Here is a 24,328-nt window from a genome sequence, read left to right on the forward strand (position 1 = left end):
GCCTTGTAACTTAAATAACCAATTAATAGGTATTATTTTGATTTTTTAACTAATCACTATTAACATTATTTGGAATTTTTTTTTAATTTTTTTTTTTTTTAGTGTTTATTTTTGAGACAGAGAGAGACAGCATGAGCCGGAGAGGGCAGAGAGAGAGAGAGGGAGACCCAGAATATGAAGGTTCCGAGCTGTTAGCCCAGAGCCCCATGCGGGGCTCGAACCCACAGACCGCGAGATCATGACCTGAGCCAAAGTCGGACGCTCAACCGACTGAGCCACCCAGGCGCCCCAACATTATTTGGAATTTAACTGAATAATCCTTCAGGAGAACTTAGACATTATCTTCTCCACTATGAATTATCTGATGTGTAGCTGATTGTGAGAAATGGTTAAAGAAATTATCACATCATTTCATTTTTAAGGTTTCTCTACAATATCAACTCTCTGATGAATCTTAAAAGTCAGACCATTGTCTAAAGGCCTTGCCATTTTCAATACATTTGTATGTTTTCTCTCATGGCCCCTAAGGTAAACATTTTAACATCTGACAAAAGTTTAACACATTCATTATATTTATATGGTTTCTTTCCAGTAGGAGACATTACATACGCTTGATCTTTGGATAAAAGCCTTGCCATACCCTTTACCTTTTTGTGGTTTCTTTCAAAGATGCATATTCTGGGGTCTAATTAAACGTGAACCCTCGTTACAAGCTTTGCAAATACATGACTTTTATATGGTTTCTATTCAGCATGGATTCTTTGATGTTGAGTAAGTCTTGAACACACATTAAAGGTTTTACTATAAACATTGTATTTGTGAGGTTTCTCTTCACTACAGATTCTCTGATGATCCCCAGTACTTGATTTTTGGACAATAGCATTTCTACACGTATTGAATTTACAGTGTTTCTATTCAGTATGCATCTTCTCATGTCTAGTAAGGTTTGCAAATTGAGTAAAGGACTTGCCACATTCATTGCATTTGTAAGGCTTCTCTCCAGTATGGATTCTTCGATGCCGGACAAGGCTTGAACACACATTAAAGGCTTTGCCACACTCATTACATTTGTAAGGCTTCTCTCCAGTATGAATCATCTGATGTATTACAAGGTTAGAGGACTGGTTAAAGGCTTTGCCACATTCTTTACATTTGTAAGGCTTTTCTCCACTATGGATTCTCTTATGTTGAGTAAGGCTTGAACCCTCCACAAAGGATTTGCCACACTCATTACATTTGTAAGGCTTCTCTCCTGTATGAACTCTCTGATGAATTACAAGATTTGAATATTGACTACAGACCTTGCCACACACATCACATTTATATGGTTTCTCTCCAGTATGGATTCTCTGGTGTCTAGTGAGGTGTGAGATGCAGTTAAAGGATTTGTCACACTCATTACATTTATAAGATCTCCGCCCAGAAGGAGTTCTCTGATGATTGGTGAGGTTTGAGCTGCCTCTAAAAGTTTTCCCACAATCATTACATTTATAAGGTTTCTCTCCAGAATGGATTTGTTTATGTCGAGTAAGGCTTGAATACTCAGAAAAGGCTTTGCCACATTCATTACATTTGTAAGGTTTCTCTCCCATATGAATTTTCTGATGCTGTGCAAGATTTAAATTTTGACTACAGCCCTTGCCACATATATTACATTTATATGGTTTCTCTCTGGTATGGATTCTCTGATGTCTAGTAAGTTTTGCAAATTGGGTAAAGGCTTTGCCACATTCTTCACATCTGTAAGGCTTTTCTCCACTATGGATTCTCTTATGTTGAGTAAGGCTTGAATGCTCCATAAAGGCTTTGCCACACTCATTACATTTGTAAGGCTTCTCTCCTGTATGAACTCTCTGATGAATTACAAGATTTGAATATTGACTACAGACCTTGCCACACACATCACATTTATATGGTTTCTCTCCAGTATGGATTCTCTGGTGTCTAGTGAGGTGTGAGATGCAGTTAAAGGATTTGTCACACTCATTACATTTGTACGGTCTCTGCCCAGAATGAATTCTTTGATGAAGGGTGAGATTTGAGCTTCCTCTGAAGGTTTTCCCACATTCATTACATTTATAAGGTTTCTCTCCAGAATGGATTCGCTTATGTCGAGTAAGGCTTGAATACTCAGAAAAAGCTTTGCCACATTCATTACATTTGTAAGGTTTCTCTCCTGTATGAATTTTCTGATGCCGTGAAAGATTTGAATTTTGACTACAGCCCTTGCCACATATATTACACTTATATGGTTTCTCTCTGGTATGGATTCTCTGATGTCTAGTAAGTTTTGCAAATTGGGTAAAGGCTTTGCCACATTCTTCACATCTGTAAGGCTTTTCTCCACTATGGATTCTCTTATGTTGAGTAAGGCTTGAATGCTCCATAAAGGCTTTGCCACACTCATTACATTTGTAAGGCTTCTCTCCTGTATGAACTCTCTGATGAATTACAAGATTTGAATATTGACTACAGACCTTGCCACACACATCACATTTATATGGTTTCTCTCCAGTATGGATTCTCTGGTGTCTAGTGAGGTGTGAGATGCAGTTAAAGGATTTGTCACACTCATTACATTTGTACGGTCTCTGCCCAGAATGAATTCTTTGATGAAGGGTGAGATTTGAGCTTCCTCTGAAGGTTTTCCCACATTCATTACATTTATAAGGTTTCTCTCCAGAATGGATTCGCTTATGTCGAGTAAGGCTTGAATACTCAGAAAAAGCTTTGCCACATTCATTACATTTGTAAGGTTTCTCTCCTGTATGAATTTTCTGATGCCGTGAAAGATTTGAATTTTGACTACAGCCCTTGCCACATATATTACACTTATATGGTTTCTCTCTGGTATGGATTCTCTGATGTCTAGTAAGTTTTGCAAATTGGGTAAAGGCTTTGCCACATTCTTCACATCTGTAAGGCTTTTCTCCACTATGGATTCTCTTATGTTGAGTAAGGCTTGAATGCTCCATAAAGGCTTTGCCACACTCATTACATTTGTAAGGCTTCTCTCCTGTATGAACTCTCTGATGAATTACAAGATTTGAATATTGACTACAGACCTTGCCACACACATCACATTTATATGGTTTCTCTCCAGTATGGATTCTCTGGTGTCTAGTGAGGTGTGAGATGCAGTTAAAGGATTTGTCACACTCATTACATTTGTACGGTCTCTGCCCAGAATGAATTCTTTGATGAAGGGTGAGATTTGAGCTTCCTCTGAAGGTTTTCCCACATTCATTACATTTATAAGGTTTCTCTCCAGAATGGATTCGCTTATGTCGAGTAAGGCTTGAATACTCAGAAAAAGCTTTGCCACATTCATTACATTTGTAAGGTTTCTCTCCTGTATGAATTTTCTGATGCCGTGAAAGATTTGAATTTTGACTATAGCCCTTGCCACATATATTACATTTATATGGTTTCTCTCTGGTATGGATTCTCTGATGTCTAGTAAGTTTTGCAAATTCAGTAAAGGCTTTGCCACACTCATTACATTTGTAAGGCTTCTCTCCTGTATGAACTCTCTGATGAATTGTAAGATTTGAATGTTGACTATAGACCTTGCCACACACATTACATTTATATGGTTTCTCTCCAGTATGGATCCTCTGGTGTCTAGTGAGGTGTGAGATCCGGTTAAACGATTTGTCACAGTCATTACATTTGTAAGGTTTCTGCCCAGAATGAATTCTTTGATGATTGGTGAGGTTTGAGCTTCCTTTAAAAGCCTTCCCACAATCATTACATTTGTAAGGCTCTTCATTATTATGTGGTTTTTGATGTGTAAGTAATGGAGGATGAATAAGAAATTTCCTGGATTTACTACACATGCTAATGTTGATATTAGAAGGAATTCTTTGAAATGGTGAAGCAGAACTACTGTTGATCAACCTCTCAACTTGATAACATGCATGAATTTTCTCTTCAGTTTGAAACTTCTGAAGGTCAGTCAGATGTGACTGAAACCTTAATCCAATCCCATTTTCAAAACATTTTATATACTTGTTTCCTGCACAAGTTATGTTACTTTCTAGTTTTAACAAATAACTTTTATATGACTTCTCGCATTTGTAAGATTGAGAAGTACTTTTCCTTACAGAAACATCCTGTTTTAGAGGGAAAACACTCCAGGAGATGTTATGCTGTTGATCTCTTCTACCAGTGAAACTGTGGTTATGGGCTGCAGTTACTCCTTTGTAATTTGTTTCAGTATATCCATAGTGACTCTCAAACTCATGTGTATTTTGCTGGACCTCTCTGAAACCCAAACCCTTGATGTCATTTCTTTTGTGTCTTTCCAACATCAGTGTTTGGAACAGTTCTTCTTTGTTAATATCCTCTTTTGTTGATAATTCCTTAATCACACTTCTAACAGAAATATCTGAAAGATATAAAGAGCCATAGGTTTGCTATTAACTAGAGTTGTAAAATGAATATTTTACCTTGAAAACATAACATTATGCCAAAAGTTATTCTTAGATAGTTCTAAAACTTCTCAACCAACATATGCAAATATTTAGGAATACAAAGGGAATTGGATTCCTCAATTAAGAAAGGGTGTTTACACATAGATAAAATTATTTTCAGGAAAGCCTACTTCCAACACCCTATGATCAAACCACTCAGAGTATTTACATAGGCCCTGAAACAAGTAGTATCTTTCTGTTGCCACCCCAAAGTACTCACCATTTGGCAGTAGATATTTGGGTGTCTCATATTTGAAGAAAAGCAGTATTATATTAATGCACATACACTGTAAAGGTACCTAACTATTTAGGTACAACAATAAAGGCTAAAGCAGAGCATTGATAATATAATGATAATTAATATCTTAATTTTTTTTAATGTATGTTTATTTTTGAGAGAGAGACAGACAGAACACGAGCAGGTGAGGAGCAGACAGAGAGGGAGACACAGAATCCAAAGCAGTCTCCAGGCTCTGAGCTGTTAGCACAGAGCCTGACGCTGGGCTCGAACTCACAAACCACAAAATCATGACCTGAGCCAAAGTTGGACACTTAACAGACTGAGCCACCCAGGCACCCCAATGATAAATAATATCTTAACAAATTTCTCTAATAAATAAATGGCAATTCACAATTACAAAATAAAAACAGCTCTGAGAAAATGAGGCAAACTTGATAAAACACCATTGTAAGAATAACAAAATATTGTTCTGAATTTCTATAATAAAACTATATTCATGCAGACATTAACCACTGGTGCATGACAGTCATAATACATAATGGATACTGAAAACCATTATCTGTAAATCATAATAAAATGAATCTAACATTTTTAGAAACCCACAGTAAATCTAGAAGATAAATAATAAGCAAACACAATTACAAACCATTTCAATCTGTGGCATTCTAAAGACTTCTTCCGTCAGAACAAAGAAAAAGGCTCCTATTTCGGAAGGAGTACGTACTATGAGCATTGCAGTCAAATGTTCTACCACTGAGCTATACCCCCACCATAATATGAGAATTGAAACATATGTTAAGAACCACTGATGTTTTAAATATCTGGTTCAGGTATATACATAATATTTTAAGATAAAGAATCTGGGAAGGCGATCAGAAATCAGAATTATGATTTCATACTTGCAGTTAACTAACAACCAATAGAGCTATTTCCTAACTATGAAACAACACTTAATTATGCAATTCTGCAATTAAGAAATACATGTACTAGAGGGGCGCCTGGGTGGCTCAGTCAGTTAAGTGACCACCTTCGGCTCAGGTCATGATCTCATGGTTCATGGGTTCGAGCCCCGTGTTGGGCTCTGTGCGGAACACTTGCTCGAAGCCTGGAGACTGCTTCAGATTCTGTGTCTCCTTTTCTCTCTGCCCCTCCTCCGCTTATGCTCTGTCTCACTCTCTCTCTCAAAAATAAATAAATGTTAAACAAAAAAAAAATTTTTTTTTAAAGAAATACATGTACTAGAGTATGTGCCTCGAAAATTTACTAAGGCAGAGACAACATTGAGATGAGACAAATTACAAAATGAATACAAACACCACACTGCAGGCAAAGGTCAATCACGTAAGAGGGATTAAAAAATATTAGAAAAACAAAAGTAAATTTTCAGTCCTTGCTATATGGTATACAAAAATCAAAATGTTCTCACAGCATTAACATATTTAATATTCTTGAGGTAAATCACCACATTACTTCAGGTAAAAACAATGGGCCCATGGTGTTTACGTATCCAATACTAATTCACCCAGAAAGTAAATGTGAAAGCCAAAACTTGAACCTGGGCCTGCAAGCTCAGAGCACAGGTCCTTGAGCACTAGACACCGCTGCCCACCCCAGGAAGTAAGCAAAAGGGCATAATAAATCCCATCAACCTGCAGAGAAATGCTTCAGGAAAACTACGGGAATTGAGTCATGTCACTAATATTGTTACTGACTCCTCCCTCCTGGATAACAGCATCTGAATCATCACTCCCTGAAAGTGTTGATTTAGAGAGTGACCAGGAGTGGTGCTATCCTGAGCAAGATGTCCTCTGGAAGAGTATGGATCTTTGTACAATGTGGGAGAAGGGGTAAGGATAGGGTTCTCTGAGGAGATTTGGGTGTCCAGGGGCTCAACAATAATACGCTAATAAAGGAACAGTGTGCTCCATTCAGATCAATGAACAATCTGAGAAAAGGTAGAAGAACAGAGCCTATGCTTGCAAATTTATGAGAATACAATTGTGCTGGGACAGTACAAATCTTTACCTTACAAAAAGACATGAACTGATTTATCAAGTGGCACAATACTGACCCATTCTTTAGGAAATGCACTATGGGTGTGGCAGCGGTGGGGCAGGGAAGAATGAAGAGATTAGAAAGGCAGTAGGTATGATACAGTGGGAGGAATATAGGTTTACCTTCCAACATTTGCCTTAAAATTTATCAAACCGGATATCCTTGGCTTTCTGTTTATAAGCATATACTCAAAAGAGTTCTACATACATATTACATCAGACATATACAAAAAATGTTCTCAACAGTTATCAAAAGCAAAATTCTTAGGGCGCCTGGGTGGCTCAGTCAGTTGAGCATCTGACTCTTGGTTTAGGCTCAAGTCATGATCTCATGGTTCATGGAAATGAGCCCTATGTGGGGCTCTGTATTGACAGCATGGAGCCTGCTTGGGATTCTCTCTCCCAGAGAGAGAGGTTCTCTGCCCCTCCCCACTGTGTGTGCGCTCTCTCTCTCTCTCTCCCCAAATAAATAAACATTAAAAAAAATAAAAGCTAAATTCTGGACATGGCCATCAAGGAGAGAATGGATGAATTCATTCCAGGTACACATGCAGATGCAAAGAAAGTCTGTCAAGAATTCAGCAATGGAGGGTGACACATGGCAAGATGATGAATCCCTGGTAGGGAAGACAAAGGGTTTGTTAGGAGGAAACAAATTTAGCAGCAGATTTTTGTCAAGTTCTGAACTTGGGGGGATGTGGTTAGATTAGCTAAAAAAATAAAAATAAGGGGCGCCTGGGTGGCTCGTTCGGTTAAGTGTCCAACTTCGGCTCAGGTCATGATCTCATGGTCTGTGAGTTCGAGCCCCGGGTCGGGCTCTGTGCTGACATCTCGGAGCCTGGAGCCTATTTCCAATTCTGTGTCTCCCCTCTCTCTCTGACCCTCCCCCGTTCATGCTCTGTCTCTCTCTGTCTCAAAAATAAATAAATGTTAAAAAAAAATTTTTTTAAATAAAAATTGAAAATATATATATATACCAACCAAATTATTTACATATTTTATAAATAGAAATTTACCAATTTTGGCATGTTAGCCTTTTTGAGGCTAAGTATCCTTGTTTGTTATGTAAAAATAAGAGTGCTTCTTTTGCACTCCCCTCTAGTTATCTGAAATCATATATTTGGATCTCTTCACACAACTGCTGGCATAAAGAGACATGAGGTAAAGGATGCTCTTACTATAGGTATTGGTGGATATATAGTTATTATGAATCAGTGGAAATTATGTATACTTAGCCAAAATTAATAAATTCTGATTTCATTAACAATTATCACAGCCTAGGCAACCTCAAGGGGAAAATAATGACTCACAGTGTGGAATGGATTCTACCAAAGGGTAATGTTAGTACCAGGTGACTCTACAGAAACAACTTGTGGCAGTGCCACGCAGGAGGCAGATGTGCAGAGAGGTGGTTAGCAATGTAAGCAGTTGACTGTAGCCAGGGAACTGCAGAGTACTGACAGGTGAGAGTCAACGAGGACCAGGTGAACTTTTTGTGGAATGCAGTTTAAAAGATGAAGATCAAAACAGCCTTCAGATATTAAGCGAAGAATGTAGTTTCCAGAACATGAAAAATTTGGTGGAAAATTCCAGGAGTTATAGAAGCAATAGTGGTGAGGATGTACATGGAGTGGAAGAGGTTGGCTAAATTCCCAGTAAGATAAAATGAGACATTCAAACATTAGTTTAGTATACCAAGATGTACATGATAAATCTAGAGAGGGAAATCAATTATCAGAGTAAAGCATTTGGGGGTGACTGGGTGGCTCAGTTGGTTAGGTGACTGACTTTAGCTCAGATCATGATCTCACTGTTCATGGGTTTGAGCCCTGCATCGGGCTCTGTGCTGACAGCTCAGAGCCTGGGGCCTGCTTCAGATTCTGTGTCTCCCTCCCTCTCTGCCCCTCCTCTCTCTTTCTCCCTCTCAAAAATAAATAAACACTAAAAAAATTTAAAAAATAAAGCATTTGTACCAAAATAGAAGAAGTCAGTAAAATTCAAGTAAAATCCAAGAAGTTGTATGTATGCATGTATTTATTTATTTTGAGAGAGCAAGAACACAAGTGGGGTAGGGGCAGAGAGAGGGAGAGAGAGAATCCCAAACAGGCTCAATGCCTGGTGTGAAGCCCGATGTGGGGCTCAATCTCATGACTGTTAAATCAATCATGACCTGAGCCAAAATCAAGAGTCTGATGCTTAACCAACTGAGCCACACAGGTGCCTCCAAGAAGTTGTATTTAGAAAACTTAAATATACTATTAAAAAAAAAAAAAAAAAAGCAAGGTATCCTATATAACAAATTGTGGCAAATCAATTTAATGGTTTCTGGGATGAACACAGTAACTTAATAAAAAAATATTTTCTCAAGATATCCAATAGTCCCACTTTAGAAATCCCATCAATTTGAGAAAAGGGTACTTTAGTAACAGGTAAACCAGGTGAAAGAGAAATAAAGGGACTAAGATAAATTTTTCACAAAATTAGGAGTTTGAATAGATTTTGGGGAAACTGCTGCTGAGCCATAACTCTCAACATTCAAGAAGCAAATCTTATAAAACACATTTAAAAATATTTATTACTTGATCCAGCAGCCCACAAATCACAGATATAAAACAGAATTCTGAATGTCATCAAAAACATATAATCAATGATTAAATTTTTGAAGTTCATTTTTTAAAAATGTTTATTTATTATTGAGAGAGAGAGACAGACAGACAGACAGACAGACAGAGTACAGGCGGGTGAGGAGGCAGAGAGAGAGGGAGAGAGAATCTGAAGCAGGCTCCAGGCTCTGAGCTGTTAGCACAAAGCCCAACAAGGGGCTGGAACTCATGAACCGCGAGATCATGACCTGGGCCAAAGTCAGACATTCAACTGACTGAGCCACCCAGGCGCCCCTAAAGTTCATTTTTAATATGTACATGGAAACATAGATAATGAAAACTGCTGTGGTTTAAATATAACAAATTAGAAGTTAAATGGAGGCATAATATTGTACACCTAAAACTAATACAACACTATGTTAAGTACACTAGAATTAAAAAAAAAAAATGGAGGCATCATTTAACTTCAGAAGTTCCCTCAAGATGGATCACAATCAGGGACGCCTGGGTGGCTCAGTCAGTTAAGTGTCTGGCTCTTGATTATGGCTCAGGTCATGATCTCATAGTTTCATGAGTTTGAGCCCCGTGTCGGGCTCTGCGCTTACTCTGCAGAAGCTGCTTGGGATTCTCTCTCTCTCTGCCCCTCCCCTGCTCATGCTCCCTCTCTCTCAAAATAAATAAACTTAAAAAAAAAAATCATTATTTGTTTGAAGCAGAGTAAACAATGGTGCATGCCAGGGGAAAAATGTGACATGAACCACAGTTTGGCCAAAGCCTCATAGACACACAGTTGTGACATTTTCCTTTGGATAAGTTCATACACCTTTGATTGCTGGCTCAAAGGGAATGATCATTAGATATTTGATCAATATCACCACACTGCCCTTGAGAGACAGGGTGACACCCCACCAACAGCAGAAAGATAACTATTATCACTGATCAGTCGGGCTACCCTGACACTTTCCACGTCAGCATCCCTAGGACTTGCTGACCACTCCACTCAGTGGCGTAACTGGGCACTTCCTGTAAGTAGCAGGACAGCACTGTAATACATTAATCAAAGCGTTCTTCAAAAATTTTGTTACCCACTAAGCCCCCTCCATAGGTAAGTCCAGCAGAGGTTGCCCATCATCTAAAAGTGGGTTATCAGAGCAGATAAAGAAGCTATTTCAGACCCTAGGAAAACAAGTTTCACGGGCAAAATTGCACTTATGAAAATTGTACTTAGGAAAAGACAAAATCTTGAAGAGCCAAGTTTCATCTGCATCCCTAGCCTAGGCAGAGCGCTGGAAGGACAACAAGGCAAGATAACAGAAGTAACGGAGTTAGATTTTATAGGGTCTTTGAGAAGACTAAGGCACGCTCCCCACATAGGACTGGGTTTCAAAGAGACGATCTCTCTGTCCACTGTCTTTATGGTACTGATGACTAACAATCTCAGAAGAGCCACCCCACTGCCTGATTATACTCTTGATGTGTGGCAACAGCAGGTCTGACAAAATGGCTATGAGGCCTTGAGGCAGTCCCACGAAGCCTTGGGGCCCAAATGCAATGGAGGAGCACTCAGTGTTTTTCTATCTCGTAAACAGTTCTCCCAAACACAGGAACTGAGGACGAAACCTGGACAGGTCCTGGGGCCAGGACTACAGAGGAACTGATGGATCAGTTGGAATCAGATGGAATCAAGTATGGGAGGAGAGACCACGGGAACGAGGGCCCCCGTGACACAGCCCTCCTCATCCCTCTCAAAGCCTAGGGCCCAAAAAGGTCACAAAACCAGATAATAGAGTGTTGTAGGTCATGATAAAGACTCTGCCTCTGTCTCTGCATCAGCTGGGACACCGTCAGAGGGTTGGAGGATACTACAACTGTACGACAGAGTAATGGGGGCGATTTCTTTGCGTGCTCACAAGTACTTCTCTTTTCCCAGACCTCTCCTTGTTGGGGAGGGTTTCTCAGACAATATTTGACGAAGCAGCTTCATCTCTGACTGTCTCAGCTGTTACCAGCGTTCACAGCTTTGACATAGATGTGGAAAACCGACTTGGTTTTCTCACTATTTTCATCTTGCCCTCCAGACCCCTGGGCTCTGTCCCTGGCTCCAAAACAGAGATAATATTCAGGTCAGAGAGATTCCTGCTTATAAGAAATGAAAGTTATGTGCTGGGGCTTTTCCAGAATATAATCCCAGCTCTTAGTTCATCTGAAGACGGAAGATGTTACAGATGGGTCTACACTAATTTCATCCACTGACTGCCTTCTTCTGCTTAAGGAACATTTTACATATATAGCCATCTAGCTCCCTTCTGAGAATTACTGGATCAAAAGCATGGGAGGAAAACCAGGGAATCCAGTATTTTAAAATTTTGCTGTACGGTCTGGTGATTACTCAGGTGGTGGAAGCAATACTAATCTAGGGAGGAGTGGGCAGATAATCTGAAGAAAGGAGGAGATGAAAGTCCAGATACCACTTCATAAAGCTTTCATTTCAGAGTCAAAACAGCTTTGATCACAGTCAGGCAGGGCAGAGGATCCCAAGAAACTCACTAGGGCAGATCCCAACATCTGGACGCACTTTATCCACACCCAGGGAGACCAGGTTCCTGTAGTTCTCCAGCATCACGTCCCTGTACAAGGCCCTCTGAGCGGGGTCCAGGCACTCCCACTCCTCCTTAGAGAATTCTATGGTCACATCCCTGAAGGTCAACAGCACCTGTAACGAGAAACACATTTGACTAAGAGACCATGAGGAGAGTTGTTATCTTCACGCAAATTATAAGAGAGAGATGTAAGGATTGATTTGGTGGTAGTGAGTTTTTTGACAAATCAGTAGAAGATATTTTTGAGCCAGTCATATAGCCCTAATTTTGTGTTATTATACTTCTCAAAGAGAGGACACACATCCACAAAGTCACTGTGCATTCTGCAATTTTGTGAACAAAATACACAAATTAAAAAGTTCATCACAAGGTGGACTACACAGAAGTGTTAGTATATTTTACACATTAATGATTTCTCTGATGAGCTACGCTATGAGTAGTGTTTTTAGAGACTACAAAATTCAGAGACTTTTAAGAAAGTCTGAGATCTAAGAATGTGAGGATGATTATAAGAACAGAGACAAAAAGTTTTTGAACATTTATAACGTGCTACATATTATTCAAATGGGTATCATTTTGGGTAATAACATTAAAATTTTTTTTTAATGTTTATTTATTTCTGAGAGACAGAGTGCGAGTTGGGGAAGGGCAGAGAGAGAGAGAGAGAGAGAGAGAGAGAGAGAGAGAGACACAGAATCCGAAGCAGGCTCCAGGTTCCGAGCTGTCAGCACAAAGCCTGATCCGCGTCTTGAACTCACAAACCATGAGATTAGGACTTGAGCCAAAGTCAGACGTTTAACTGACTGAGCCACCCAGGCACCCCTTAATTTGGGTAATAACATTAGAGAAATATCTGTTCCTGCCTTATAGAGGAGGCAACTGTCACAGAGACTCTAAGAAATTTGCCTTGGGTCAAATAGCTAAGAAATGGCAGAGCTGGAACCAAAACCAGGTGTTCGGAATTTAGACTTGAACCTAGAGTCCACAGTTAAGTAACAGAAGCAGCATTAAAATTACACTGAGGGGTGCCTGGGTGGCTCAGTCCGTTAAGCGTCCAACTTCAGCTCAGGTCATGATCTCACAGTTCATGGGTTGGAGCCCCCACATTGGGATCTGTGCTGACAGTGCAGAGCCTGCTTCAGATCCTCTGTCTCTCTCTCTCTCTCTCTCTCTCTCTCTCTGCCCCTCCCCTGCCCACATACTCTCTCTCTCTCTCTCTCAAAAATAAACATTTAAAAAAAAATTTTTTTTAACGTTTTTATTTATTTTTGAGACAGGGAGAGACAGAGCATGAACAGGGGAGGGTCAGAGAGAGGGAGACACAGAATCTGAAACAGGCTCCAGGCTCTGAGCTGTCAGCACAGAGCCCGATGCGGGGCTCGAACTCACGGACCGCGAGATCATGACCTGAGCCGAAGTCAGCCGCTCAACCGACTGAGCCACCCAGGCGCCCCAACAATAAACATTTTTTTAAAAAGTACATTGCTAGCAGGTTTTCTAAGTGAGAAAGCATGAAGAATTCAAAGCTGAAAACATGGACCTGCATATAATGTCATTATATGTGCACACACATAGTACATTACTATTCTTACCACTATTAATTTACTAATGAGTTAGTGCAGAAAAAAACTTAAAGCCATGAAAAGTAGGTAAGAACAATTATCAAAAGCTAAAATAAATATAAAAGTTATTTATGGGGGCTCCTGACTGGCTCAGTCAGTTAAGCATCTGACTCTTGATCTCGGCTCAGGTCATGATCTCAGTTTCATGGGTTCAAGCCCCATGTCAGGGTCTGCATTGGCAACTCAAAGCCTGCTTGGGATTCCCTCTCTTCACCCCTCCCTGTTCATGCTCTCTCTCTCTCAAAAATAAACATTTTAAAAAAGTTATTTATGAAACAATGTGTCTTTAATACACACAGTTTGTTTTTTTTTAATGTTTTTTAACGTTTATTTTTGAGAGAGAGAGAGAGAGAGAGAGAGTTAGAGCAGGGGAGGGGGAGAGCGAGAGGGAGACAAAGATTCTGAAGCAGGCTCCAGGCTCTAAGCTATCAGCACAGAGCCCAACATGAGGCTCAAACTCATGAACCATGAGGATCATGACCTCAGCCGAAGTTGGATGCTTAACCGACTGAACCACCCAGGCGCCCCTCACATCATAGGTTTCTTCTTGCATACATGCACACACACTTAAACACACTTTCATTAAAAGCAGTTGTCTCAGACAGATTTGGGGGATGAATTTTTTTAATCTATCATTTTTTTTACTCATCTGTATTTCAGTATTTTGGGTAAAATAACATTCAGAAATTGTGCTTAATTTTAATGAGGTTGTTGTTAACATTATTCTTGTATTAACCTAGTCATAAAAAAATAGAAAACTTTACCTTTTCCACTAAATACATATATATGTAAATATCAAAATTTTGTCCATTTAAATATAAGCCAAGCATAGTATATCCAATAAAACAATGATTGAAGATTATAAAATGCATTAATGTTCTACATCAATTTAATAGATTAAGATAGAAAAATGTTTTGAAAGCATTAGATCTTTGAAGATATTATTGGATAATTAAGTCATGCTGAATAAAAAATCAGAAGTGTCATTAAGCAAGAAAATTCTAGTAAACATCATGATCAGCAGTAAACAACAGAAGCATTTCCACTAAAACTGAGGCTGACACAAGGGACATTATGGCTCCTGCCATTCACCACTGCACACAGTGCCTGTTCATTGGGAACCATGTGGGATCCATGCATCCTCATTCAGAGAGTGCTTTTTTTTTTTTAAATGTTTATTTATTTTTGAGAGAGAGAAAGAGAGTGCAAGCAGGGAAGGGGCAGAGAGAGGGAGACACAGAATCCAAAGCAGGCTCCAGACTCTGAGCTGTCAGCACAGAGCCCGACGTGGGGCTCGAAACCATGAACCGTGAGATCATGACCTGAGCCGAAGTCAGACGCCCAACCAACCGAGCCACCCAGGCGCCCCTAGAGAATGCTTTAATGAGGATCTAAAAAGAACAAGCTGTCTCTATGTATACTGGCACGAAAACAACTCCACGATCTGTGTACGGAATAAAATAGCACAATATAACATTCACTGAATAATTTTAACTAAAATCAACTAATGTTGGTAAATGCATTTTTATAAGACTTGCACTTAATCTTGCACAGAACTAACAAAAGTTAGCGAGTGATGATGGAGGGCGTGACACGGAAGTAGATGTTTTACTTCTTAGTCCAGAACGTGCAACACTGTTTGGAGTTTCACCTGAAAACAAAGATATATAGCATGTGATGTTTAAAACAAATTGGTGTTTAGTAACAACTGGTGGGGCCAGAATTTGCCTCCAGGCACTCTGACGACAAAGACCAAGTTTTTTGCTTCACTGGAATTGCTGAAACATTTTTACGTCAAACACCTGCGCAAAAGCCCCAGGGTGAACAAGGTCTTCCCGGGATGGATATGCTTTGAGTGATCTTAAAGAACTTACTGTTAAAACGAATTACACAATAAAACACCCTTTATCATTGTTATGTTTCAGAACTTTCCATTCCAATCCAAATCATTACTATCTCAGAGCCAGAAACACGCCCATTCACTTGGTTAGTTTCAAACGCCTTGTAAAAGCAGGGACAACAGGTTTCCCCTCTTCAGTCTTCTTTTCCAGCTGTTCCTGCAGGTTAACTGGGCGCAGAAATGTGCAGTTCTTATTAATTTTTTTTTTAACGTTTTATTTATTTTTGAGACAGAGAGAGACAGAGCATGAACGGGGGAGGGGCAGAGAGAGAGGGAGACACAGAATCGGAAGCAGGCTCCAGGCTCTGAGCCATCAGCCCAGAGCCCGACGCGGGGCTCGAACTCACGGACCGCGAGATCGTGACCTGAGCCGAAGTCGGACGCTTAACCGACTGAGCCACCCAGGCGCCCCTGCAGTTCTTAAAGCTGTCTACAAGGACCTGACGGCGCGTTCCTATGCAACCCCTAAGACAATCCCCTTTGCCAACCTCACTGACACCAAAGGCCCACTCCCGGCTTCTGATCCAAACCTAGGCATGAAACCTTCCTCCCAGATGATCCCCAGCACGGCCTCTTCACAAATTCCACGTCTCCGGGTCTCCATGCGGGAGGAATGGAATCTAAGTGACGATGAGAGGTACTGAGACAAGGTCTGGGGGAGTTCCTGCACACGTGTGAGGCAAGTCCCTCGAGAGAAAATTACCAATTTCAGTTAAGAGACACAGCAGAAACAAACCAAGAATGTGACTGTTACCTGGGAACGATTCATTTCGACCTCCTCTTTCTTTCCTGTTCCTCGGGGCTTCTTTCTCGGATAAGAATCAGTCTTGAGAAGTGAACCCTGAGTGCTGAAAATAGGCTGTTTCATGCTTAGAATGAACAAACCGTCTTCCGGTGACACAACCACACGCAGAGGTAGAACCTCAACACGGGAAGGGACAGGGCTCTGCCGCCCCAGGAGGAGCCCGAGGAGGGGCTCGTGAACGCAGAGGCGAGCAAAGGAGAGGGTTCTTCCCCTTTTCTGCAGAACTCGTTGGCCTGCTGAGTGGCCCACGCAGCAGAGCGCGTGGACTGGGCTCCAGCAGTCCATCTGGGCTGGACTGAGGGACCTGGGCTGGACTGACGCTCCCCTCCAAGCCACAGACCCGGCCCTGACCAAACACCGCGCAGAAAAGAGCCCCTCCCCTCCCCCAACCCATTCTTGGACCAGGGACGGAGGAACAGGACAGTGAAGCACGTGAAGCGGCGGAGGGGCTGTAAGCGGAGCCGGACGCCGGGACGCGGGGCTACCGGGCCTCGGAACGTCTCACAGCCACGCCGGGACTCACCGTGAGCGGGAGGGCGAGAACGGTAGTTGTAGCCACCAGAGAACCTCGGAGTGGAGGACAGCAGGCTGTGCTGCCTCGAAACACGGGTGTGAGACTGGGTATCCCAAATTCACTCACCGGAGAGTTTCTGCCCGTCAGCTCGATTCACTTCCGGGTCTGAAGGAAACTGCGCACGGCGGCTTGGAGAAGAGGTTTAGGGGGCGGGGCCTGGGCGGGGCCTGGGCGGGGCCGCGTCCAGCGAAGGGCGGGACGTGGAGCGTAGGGACTGGGCAGGAAGCGCGCGGTGGGGGCGGGCCAGTGTGGGGGCGGAGCCTCGACTCTACTGGCCCTGCTCCGCCCCTGGCTGTTTATGGGTCTGTTAGTCCCTCTGCCCCGGCTGTGCTGGTTTCTCTGCTTTTTGATCGCTGTGGAACAGAGCTGCTTCCTGCGTGTTCTAAATTAACGTTTCTAACAATTTAAGGTAAGAGAGTAGTTATAAGGCCAATTATATTATAAGCTGAGATGTTTTCCTCAAGTTGAGGGTGACTAAATTCAAAAGCTCTTGGTGCCAGCTGGTGGAGACGTGCCTTGTGAGCGATGGACGCTGCAATGACATCTCAGGAAAGAACTAAGAAGTATCATCGGGAGCTGAGACCTGACAACGAGTAAGAAGGACCATCGTTTACATTTATTTTATTGCCACAGTTAGCTGAATTTACCAGTTTGCTTCTACAAATTAGTTAGAAAGGATTTGGATTTGATATAGGTCCTGAGTGTAATAATATGCTATATTGATGATATCATAAGAATATCAGAAACTTAAAAATAAGATAGGTAGAACTGATATAAATGCATTAATGGCACCAAAAAAGACTGGTTGTTAAATCTAGCAAAGATCTAGGGACTTGCCCAAATGGTGAAATTCTTGGGAATATTCTGGGCAGAAGCCATCCATGACGTTCCACAGGTGACTACAAAGAAACTAGTATCCTTACCTACCCCTAGAACTAAACAAGAAGCCTTATGTTTGAGTGGTCTATTTGGATTTTGGAGAATGCATAATCTACATCCAGGAATATTGCTAGTTCCTATCCATGAAACTATCTCAAAGGAGGCCATATTTAAACTAGGACCTAACAAAGACAAGTCATGCCTGATTTGCAAAAGTAGTGTCTCTCAATGTCTATCTTTGGACCCCTGTGATGCTTTAAGAAACGATTTTGGAAGGGACTGCAATGCAGAGTAGTGCAGACTGTAATTAAGGGTAAAAGCCTTTGAGTGCCACCTAGTGGCAGCCGCTAAGATATGGGACCAGAGGATGTTTGGATGCCTGGGCATTACATATACTATCTGAGATAAAGTTACTACCTTGCTACTGGGTGTTAACTGAGATGGCCATAAAGGACATAAAATAATATTGAAACACGAAATTATTATGCTGTTTCGGCCCATACTGGAGAAACACTCTGCTAAGGGATGAAGTGCCTATAAGTGTTCCATAATAAAAAGGAAACCATTTTCACAGGAGCGTGCTACAGGGGGAGTGCAAGTAGGCAGCCATCATATCCACGGCCGGTAGCCTCTTTTCTCCTAAGAACAACTTTAGCAACACCTAGCAACACCCGAATTACTGCCAGAGCCTACTGACACTTGTTTTTCTGGATGGAAAGCTATTAAACAGAATAGGAGAAAACTATGGGCTTCTGATGACCAGTAGGCATCTTACGGTGGGTCTGAATTCCCCTGGAAAACTGCCCCACCCTGAACCTAGGAAGGCAGTGGGAAACCCAATGACATACTCAAACTAAATTTTGTCTAGGTGTAACTACTATGCATTTAACTCTAGTTTGGGGGACTCCACATTTTCGGATACAAAACATGTATCACCCTCACGTACATATACATACGTTGGTGAGCCTTTATTAGTATTACATTGGGTTTGCAGATTATTAGCATTAAGAATTGATATATTCATGCTGTGAATGAAGATGCTCCCACTGACGAAGATGCTCTTTATTCAAGTCTTTCTCATATCCCAGCACTCTGAGGCTAACTCTCCTTGAAATTTGTCCCATGCAGATAATCCAAGATATTCTCTGCATCTCAAGATCCTTAATTTAATCGCATCTGCAAAGTCTCATTTGCTTTGTAAGGGAACATAGTCAAAGGTTCCAGGAATTAGAATGCAGAGATCTTTGGGGGGGGGGGGCATTATTCTTTATACTATAGGTTCTAAGCTTCTCTATTACATTAATTAATAACATGGAAAAATATATAATATATATTATATATGTAATATATATAATATATAATATTAGTATATAATATATATTAATATATATTATTAATATATTATATATTAATATTATATATTATATATTATATTAATATATAATATATATATATGTGGTTCTTTAAAGAATTGAGCACAGTATTTCTTTCAATGCCTGCTGCTCCTACTAAATTATAGCTCTTATATGGGCAGAGACTCTCACTGTTCACATTCTCACAGTTATGTGATAGCTTATTGGAACTTAAAACTGAGATGGATGACTGAATAAGTGACTATAATTGTGAGGAGAAAACATAAAATTATATCTGTCAAACAAGATTGGGGGATTTTATTCTTTTTATTTTTTAAGGTACACTTCACATCTTCACAGCATGGAGCCCAATGTGGAGGGCCTGAACTCATGACCCTGAGATCAAGACCTGAGCTGAGATCAAGAGTTGGATGCTTAACCCGCTGAGCCACCCAGATACTCCAAGATTGAGAGATTTTATATAACTTCTAGAGGTAAAGGAGACACAACAGAACCAGGATAAATGGGTGTGCCAACTATTGAAGGGGCTAACAGTTGAGAAGCATGAAGGCATTAGAGCAGAGGTGTTCAGGAACCAGCAACTGGAATTCTCCAAAACCACCATATAAATTGAATTAGAGGAAAGAGATGATGTAATAGGATACTAAGGTGCTCACTAAGACAAGGACATATCAGTTGGCCCTGGTCTCAGGGGAGGACCTGGCAGAGAAGTTGGTCCTGTGAATATGCGTCTGTATAGGATGAACGTCATGGAGCTTCTGGAGAAGTTTGTAAAGTCACAAATGTGCAACATCCAGAGAGATAACAATTCTGTATGGAATAACTGTGATTTTCTTACCAACCATTCCAGAACAATATGCCAGATCCTTTTGCTTTTGGGATATTTTTTGCTGCCCCATTTGCCAGAAACATACATAGGAATTATGATACTTACAAGCATTTGTATGGTCCAGAATAGGGTAACCAAAGAGCCAACGCACTTGGGACCTTACACTTTAAGCTCTGTTTGCTCTGAGTTCCTGGGGCTGATCGTCATGGCCTGGAAGACACTCAATAGGCCGATGGTGCCAATGGACACACCTCTGGCAACCCTGAATACTGAGAGAGTTTACATTCAAAATTACTAAAAAAAAAAAAAAAAAAAAAAAAAAAAGCTTTAATCCAAAAGCTTCCAGTGTATGAAGGACTCATTTAGAGACAATAAACAAGGAGTTGGCTAAAATCAGGTGCTTGAGAATCAGATCTCTAGACCTTAACATAACATCCAAGGAAGCAAAGGTAGTGGTAAATAAGAAAGAAATTCTCCAGGGTTCCAACTAAAGTCTGTGATAAGAAGATCATCTCTATTGACAAATTCCTGGTGGCCATTCTATCATTTCCCACTAAATAATATTCATATTCAGAGTCCTTCATGGAACCAAGAGGTTTGGGTTATTATTATCATGGCAACTGAAATCCTATGTTCTCCACCTACAATTTTTTTTCCAAGATATATCTCCTGTCCTTGTAAGATTGTCTAGGTTTGTACATTTTACTCAAGGAGAACCGCTTTTCCACATGTGAACACTTAATTACCTGGATTCTTGATAAGCCTCCTTCCCATACACAACATCACTCAGACTGAAATAGAAAGTACAGTAAAACCTTGGATTGCATGTAACTTGGTCTTCGAGTGTTCTACAAGACAAGCGAACATTTCTAACAAATTTTAACTTGATAAATGCGTGATTCTTGCGATACAAGTAGTACATGATGCCGAATATGACATGATCACAATTGAGCCAATGTTACCTAAATTTGTTTTCATATACAAGTGCTTTGGATTACAAGCCTATTTCTAGAGCGAATTATGCTCGAAAACCAAGGTTTTACTGTACTCACCTGATTCTTTCCTGATGATATGGACACCTCTGCCAGGATTACTCACAGGAGATATTCAGTTTAAGTGTGATGGCAGAACCAGCTATAAATTAAATTTAAGACACTTGCAATGGTTTAGAGTGCTGTACCAGGATGGAGGTTATTTGCTTCTGGAGGGAAGCCCTAGGGGCAGAGATTCGGAAAGACAAAATATCATCAACCCCCTCCCTCCTTGTATCTCCTGGGGCTAAGATGTTCCTTAAAACACAAACCAAGACAAAAGTAAAAACAGGTGCCAGTTTTTTGCTTTTCCTTTTCCTACAGAAATCAATGTATCCCATTTCAAGATCTACAGTTTTATTCTTCACAATCATCTCTTATTTCTATCCAGACATTTCATCCCAAAGAGCCAGGTTATAAGAGGGGCACTTTCTTCTGTATAAAATGTAACCAGACTTACATTTGGGTCCCATAACTCCCTTCGGGCTGGGTTACCACTTTGAGGTATACAAACCCATCTGGCCTGGGGTGGCCACTGAAGGAAGGAAAGCCACATTATGCCCAGGAATGGTCAGTGTGGAATTCAAATTTGGAAAACAGATCCATATAATCCCCACTGCTCCTTCCCTCCTTTTCCTGGAAGCAGCTGAGAGAAACTGATAATCCCTTTTTGATTATCCCTTTTTGACACTAACATCTAATCACCAAATTACCTTGTAACCAAGACATTGGACCAGCTGGAAGAAAGGAAGTAAAATGGGTCAGCCCATTTTTTAGTGGTTTTTGTGATAAAAAGCATAACATGGTCAAGGGTGCAAACGGACAGGAAAGTCTAAAAGGCGACACAGATTAGTTTCAAGGGGCACAGTGGTGTGGCTGGAGTCAATCTATAGGAATGTGTGAGCAGTAGTGAGGCATGACCAATAAACTGGACAGGCGGGTCAAAGGTCCAGTGAAGTCATTCCACCAGGAGTGACTGGGAGCCTTCCAAACCACGAAACAAACGGGTCAACTTTTTCCTGCAGCCACAACTCTGGCATGCAATGGTAGCCGATGCATCAACAGAGAGCTGGGTTTGATCAGCATCTTGACAGTGGTCAGTCTGCTCAGACAATAGGTCCTTACCATGGGCTTCCAAATGAGTGGCTCAGACAACAGGGCAACAGCTGAGATTTATTTCTGATTCACAGCCCCGAAGAAGGTGTCATTAATCAGACAGTCTATAGTCTCCAACACGGAAGACCAAATCACTAAAACATGGGCAACAACCCAAACCCCTGAGTTCTGACCCCTGAGTGGAGTGATTGCACTGCTTTCAGTTCTGCATGGCTGGCTCTGAAGCTAAACAGCCGCAGAGCCCAGAGGACATCAGCTCCTGTGACCCATCAGTGAACAAGGGACAGATATTTAGAAGACCCTTGGTGAACCAGGCACCCTATACAGCCAGCAAGCTTTGCTTCAGGCACTGGAGGGTGGCATAAAACGTCCATCGAACACAGCTCCAAAATTTTCCTGGATAGCCGAGAACTTGCTTGGGCAAGTCAGGTTTCCTTTTAAATATACCATATCCAAATACACCAATACATGTAAGTAAACTTCTGAGTTCTGTGAGCCGCTCTAGCAAATTAACTGAACCCAAGGAGGTGGAGGTCATTGGAACCTCCGGTCTATAGCTGGTCAGTCAGAAGCACAGGTTGACAACCTGTACTTGCAAGTGGCATCTGAAGGGTGAGGGAGGAGGGTGGTCTTGTGGGACTGAGCCCTTAACCTGTGGAATCTGATGCCAGCTTGGGTGTCAGAATTAAGCTGAGTTGTAGGACACCCTGCTGGTGTCTCAGAGAAGTACTTGTTGGTGTTGGGAACACCCTCCCCCCCCACACACAAACACACCCCCGCCACTGCCATACCCCATGGTGGAATTTAGTGCTCAGACCCCTTCTTAAGGATCCATACCTAAATAGTATGTATTTCCATGTGTCTGGCTTCTTTCACTCAATGTTAAGTTTATGGGATTCATCCATCTTGTTGAGTACAAATGAATTTTATTCATTTTTATTACTAGAGAATTATCCCATTGTGTGAGTAAATTATAATTGTAAACCACACCAAAAATACACACACACACACACCCTATATCTATTTGGCAAGCAAAGTCTTGGGTATTCTCTACCTACTAAGTTCATCAACCCCAAAATGAAAATATTGGACTAGGAAGGTCCATTCTCTACGGGTCAGGCTTCAGTTTTAATCAGAGCTCTGTAGCAACCAAGTAGCCTCTTTTGGAATCCACATCACTATTAGCTGTGACAGGGCAGCTCTGAGTCCAAGACCCCAAGGGGTGCCCTCAGATGCAGGCTGTCTCCCTTTGCCAGAGGCTTCAAATGACGAAATTACCAAGTTTTCTTTGGTCACTGGAAGAATCGAGTGTCATAAGTCTGCCCATATAGTTCCAACAAACTTTAACTGGATGACAGGACTCTGATTATTTTCAGGTTTTATCAGCCTTCCCTAGTGTCAGAGATGTAATACAGACAACTAAGTGCTATTGATACCGAGACTTACTACTTTCCAACAAAAAGACCATCTATAGGGTGAGCATTTGGATACCAGATGATAGAGACATCGTGCTAGATTCTGACCTACCCACAGGGGGCAAATGACAGTGGAGTGTGTCTCTTGAACACTTTGTTTTTGTTTACTTTTAAAAATTATTTTATTTTTTATTATTTTTTAAATATTTTTTTAATGTTTATTTGTTTTTAAGAGAAAGAGAGAGCGTGAGCAGGGAAGGGGCAGAGAAAGAGAGAGACACAGAATCCAAAGCAGGCTCCAGGCTCTGAGCTGTCAGCACAGAGTCCCATATGGGGCTCGAACTCACAAACTGTGAGATCATGACCTGAGCCGAAGTCGGACGCTTAACCGACTGAGCCACCAAGGCATCCCTAAAAATTATTTGAGAGAGAGACAATGTGAACAGGGGAGAGAGGCAGAGGGAGGGGGAGATTATTTATTTATTTATTTGTTTATTTATTTATTTTTTTGGGGGGGAGGGGCGCAGAGACAGGGAATCCCAAGCAGGCTCCACACAGGGCTCGAACTCATGAACTGTGAGATCATGACCTGAGCCAAAACCAAGAGTTGGACGCTTAACTAGGCACCAAGCTAGAGAGAGAGAGAGAGAGAGAGAGAGAATGAAAATCTTCAGCAGGCTCCATGCTTAGCTCCTGAATACTTTGAGACCAAACCCAAGTCCATCTGCCCAATGCACAGCAAAGCCGATCACTGAGACATCAGGCTTTCAGCAAGGAAAGGGTTTGAGAGGCAGCCAGACAAGAAGACAGG

The 24,328-nt window shown here is 41.3% G+C and overlaps 1 protein-coding gene across 5 annotated transcripts in view; it reads right to left on the reverse strand.

The window, feature by feature from the left end:
* Positions 1-17,021, reverse strand: part of LOC122209058 (zinc finger protein 665-like) — a 49,545-nt gene extending 32,524 nt beyond the window's left edge. The window contains exons 1-4 of one of the 5 annotated variants that reach the window (XM_042920665.1): positions 16,941-17,021; positions 16,250-16,343; positions 11,921-12,086; positions 236-4,390 (exon numbers count right to left, since the gene is read on the reverse strand). In XM_042920665.1, coding sequence (XP_042776599.1) covers positions 912-4,390; positions 11,921-12,086; positions 16,250-16,264 — 3,660 coding nt within the window. In that variant the 5' untranslated portion in view covers positions 16,265-16,343; positions 16,941-17,021 and the 3' untranslated portion in view covers positions 236-911. The other 4 variants (XM_042920667.1, XM_042920666.1, XM_042920668.1 and 1 more) reach the window with 4 other exon arrangements.
* Between the last annotated feature and the right edge of the window lie 7,307 nt (positions 17,022-24,328).

This window comes from Panthera leo, chromosome E2 (assembly GCF_018350215.1).
Source record: "Panthera leo isolate Ple1 chromosome E2, P.leo_Ple1_pat1.1, whole genome shotgun sequence".
In the NCBI taxonomy this organism is placed as follows: domain Eukaryota; kingdom Metazoa; phylum Chordata; class Mammalia; order Carnivora; family Felidae; genus Panthera; species Panthera leo.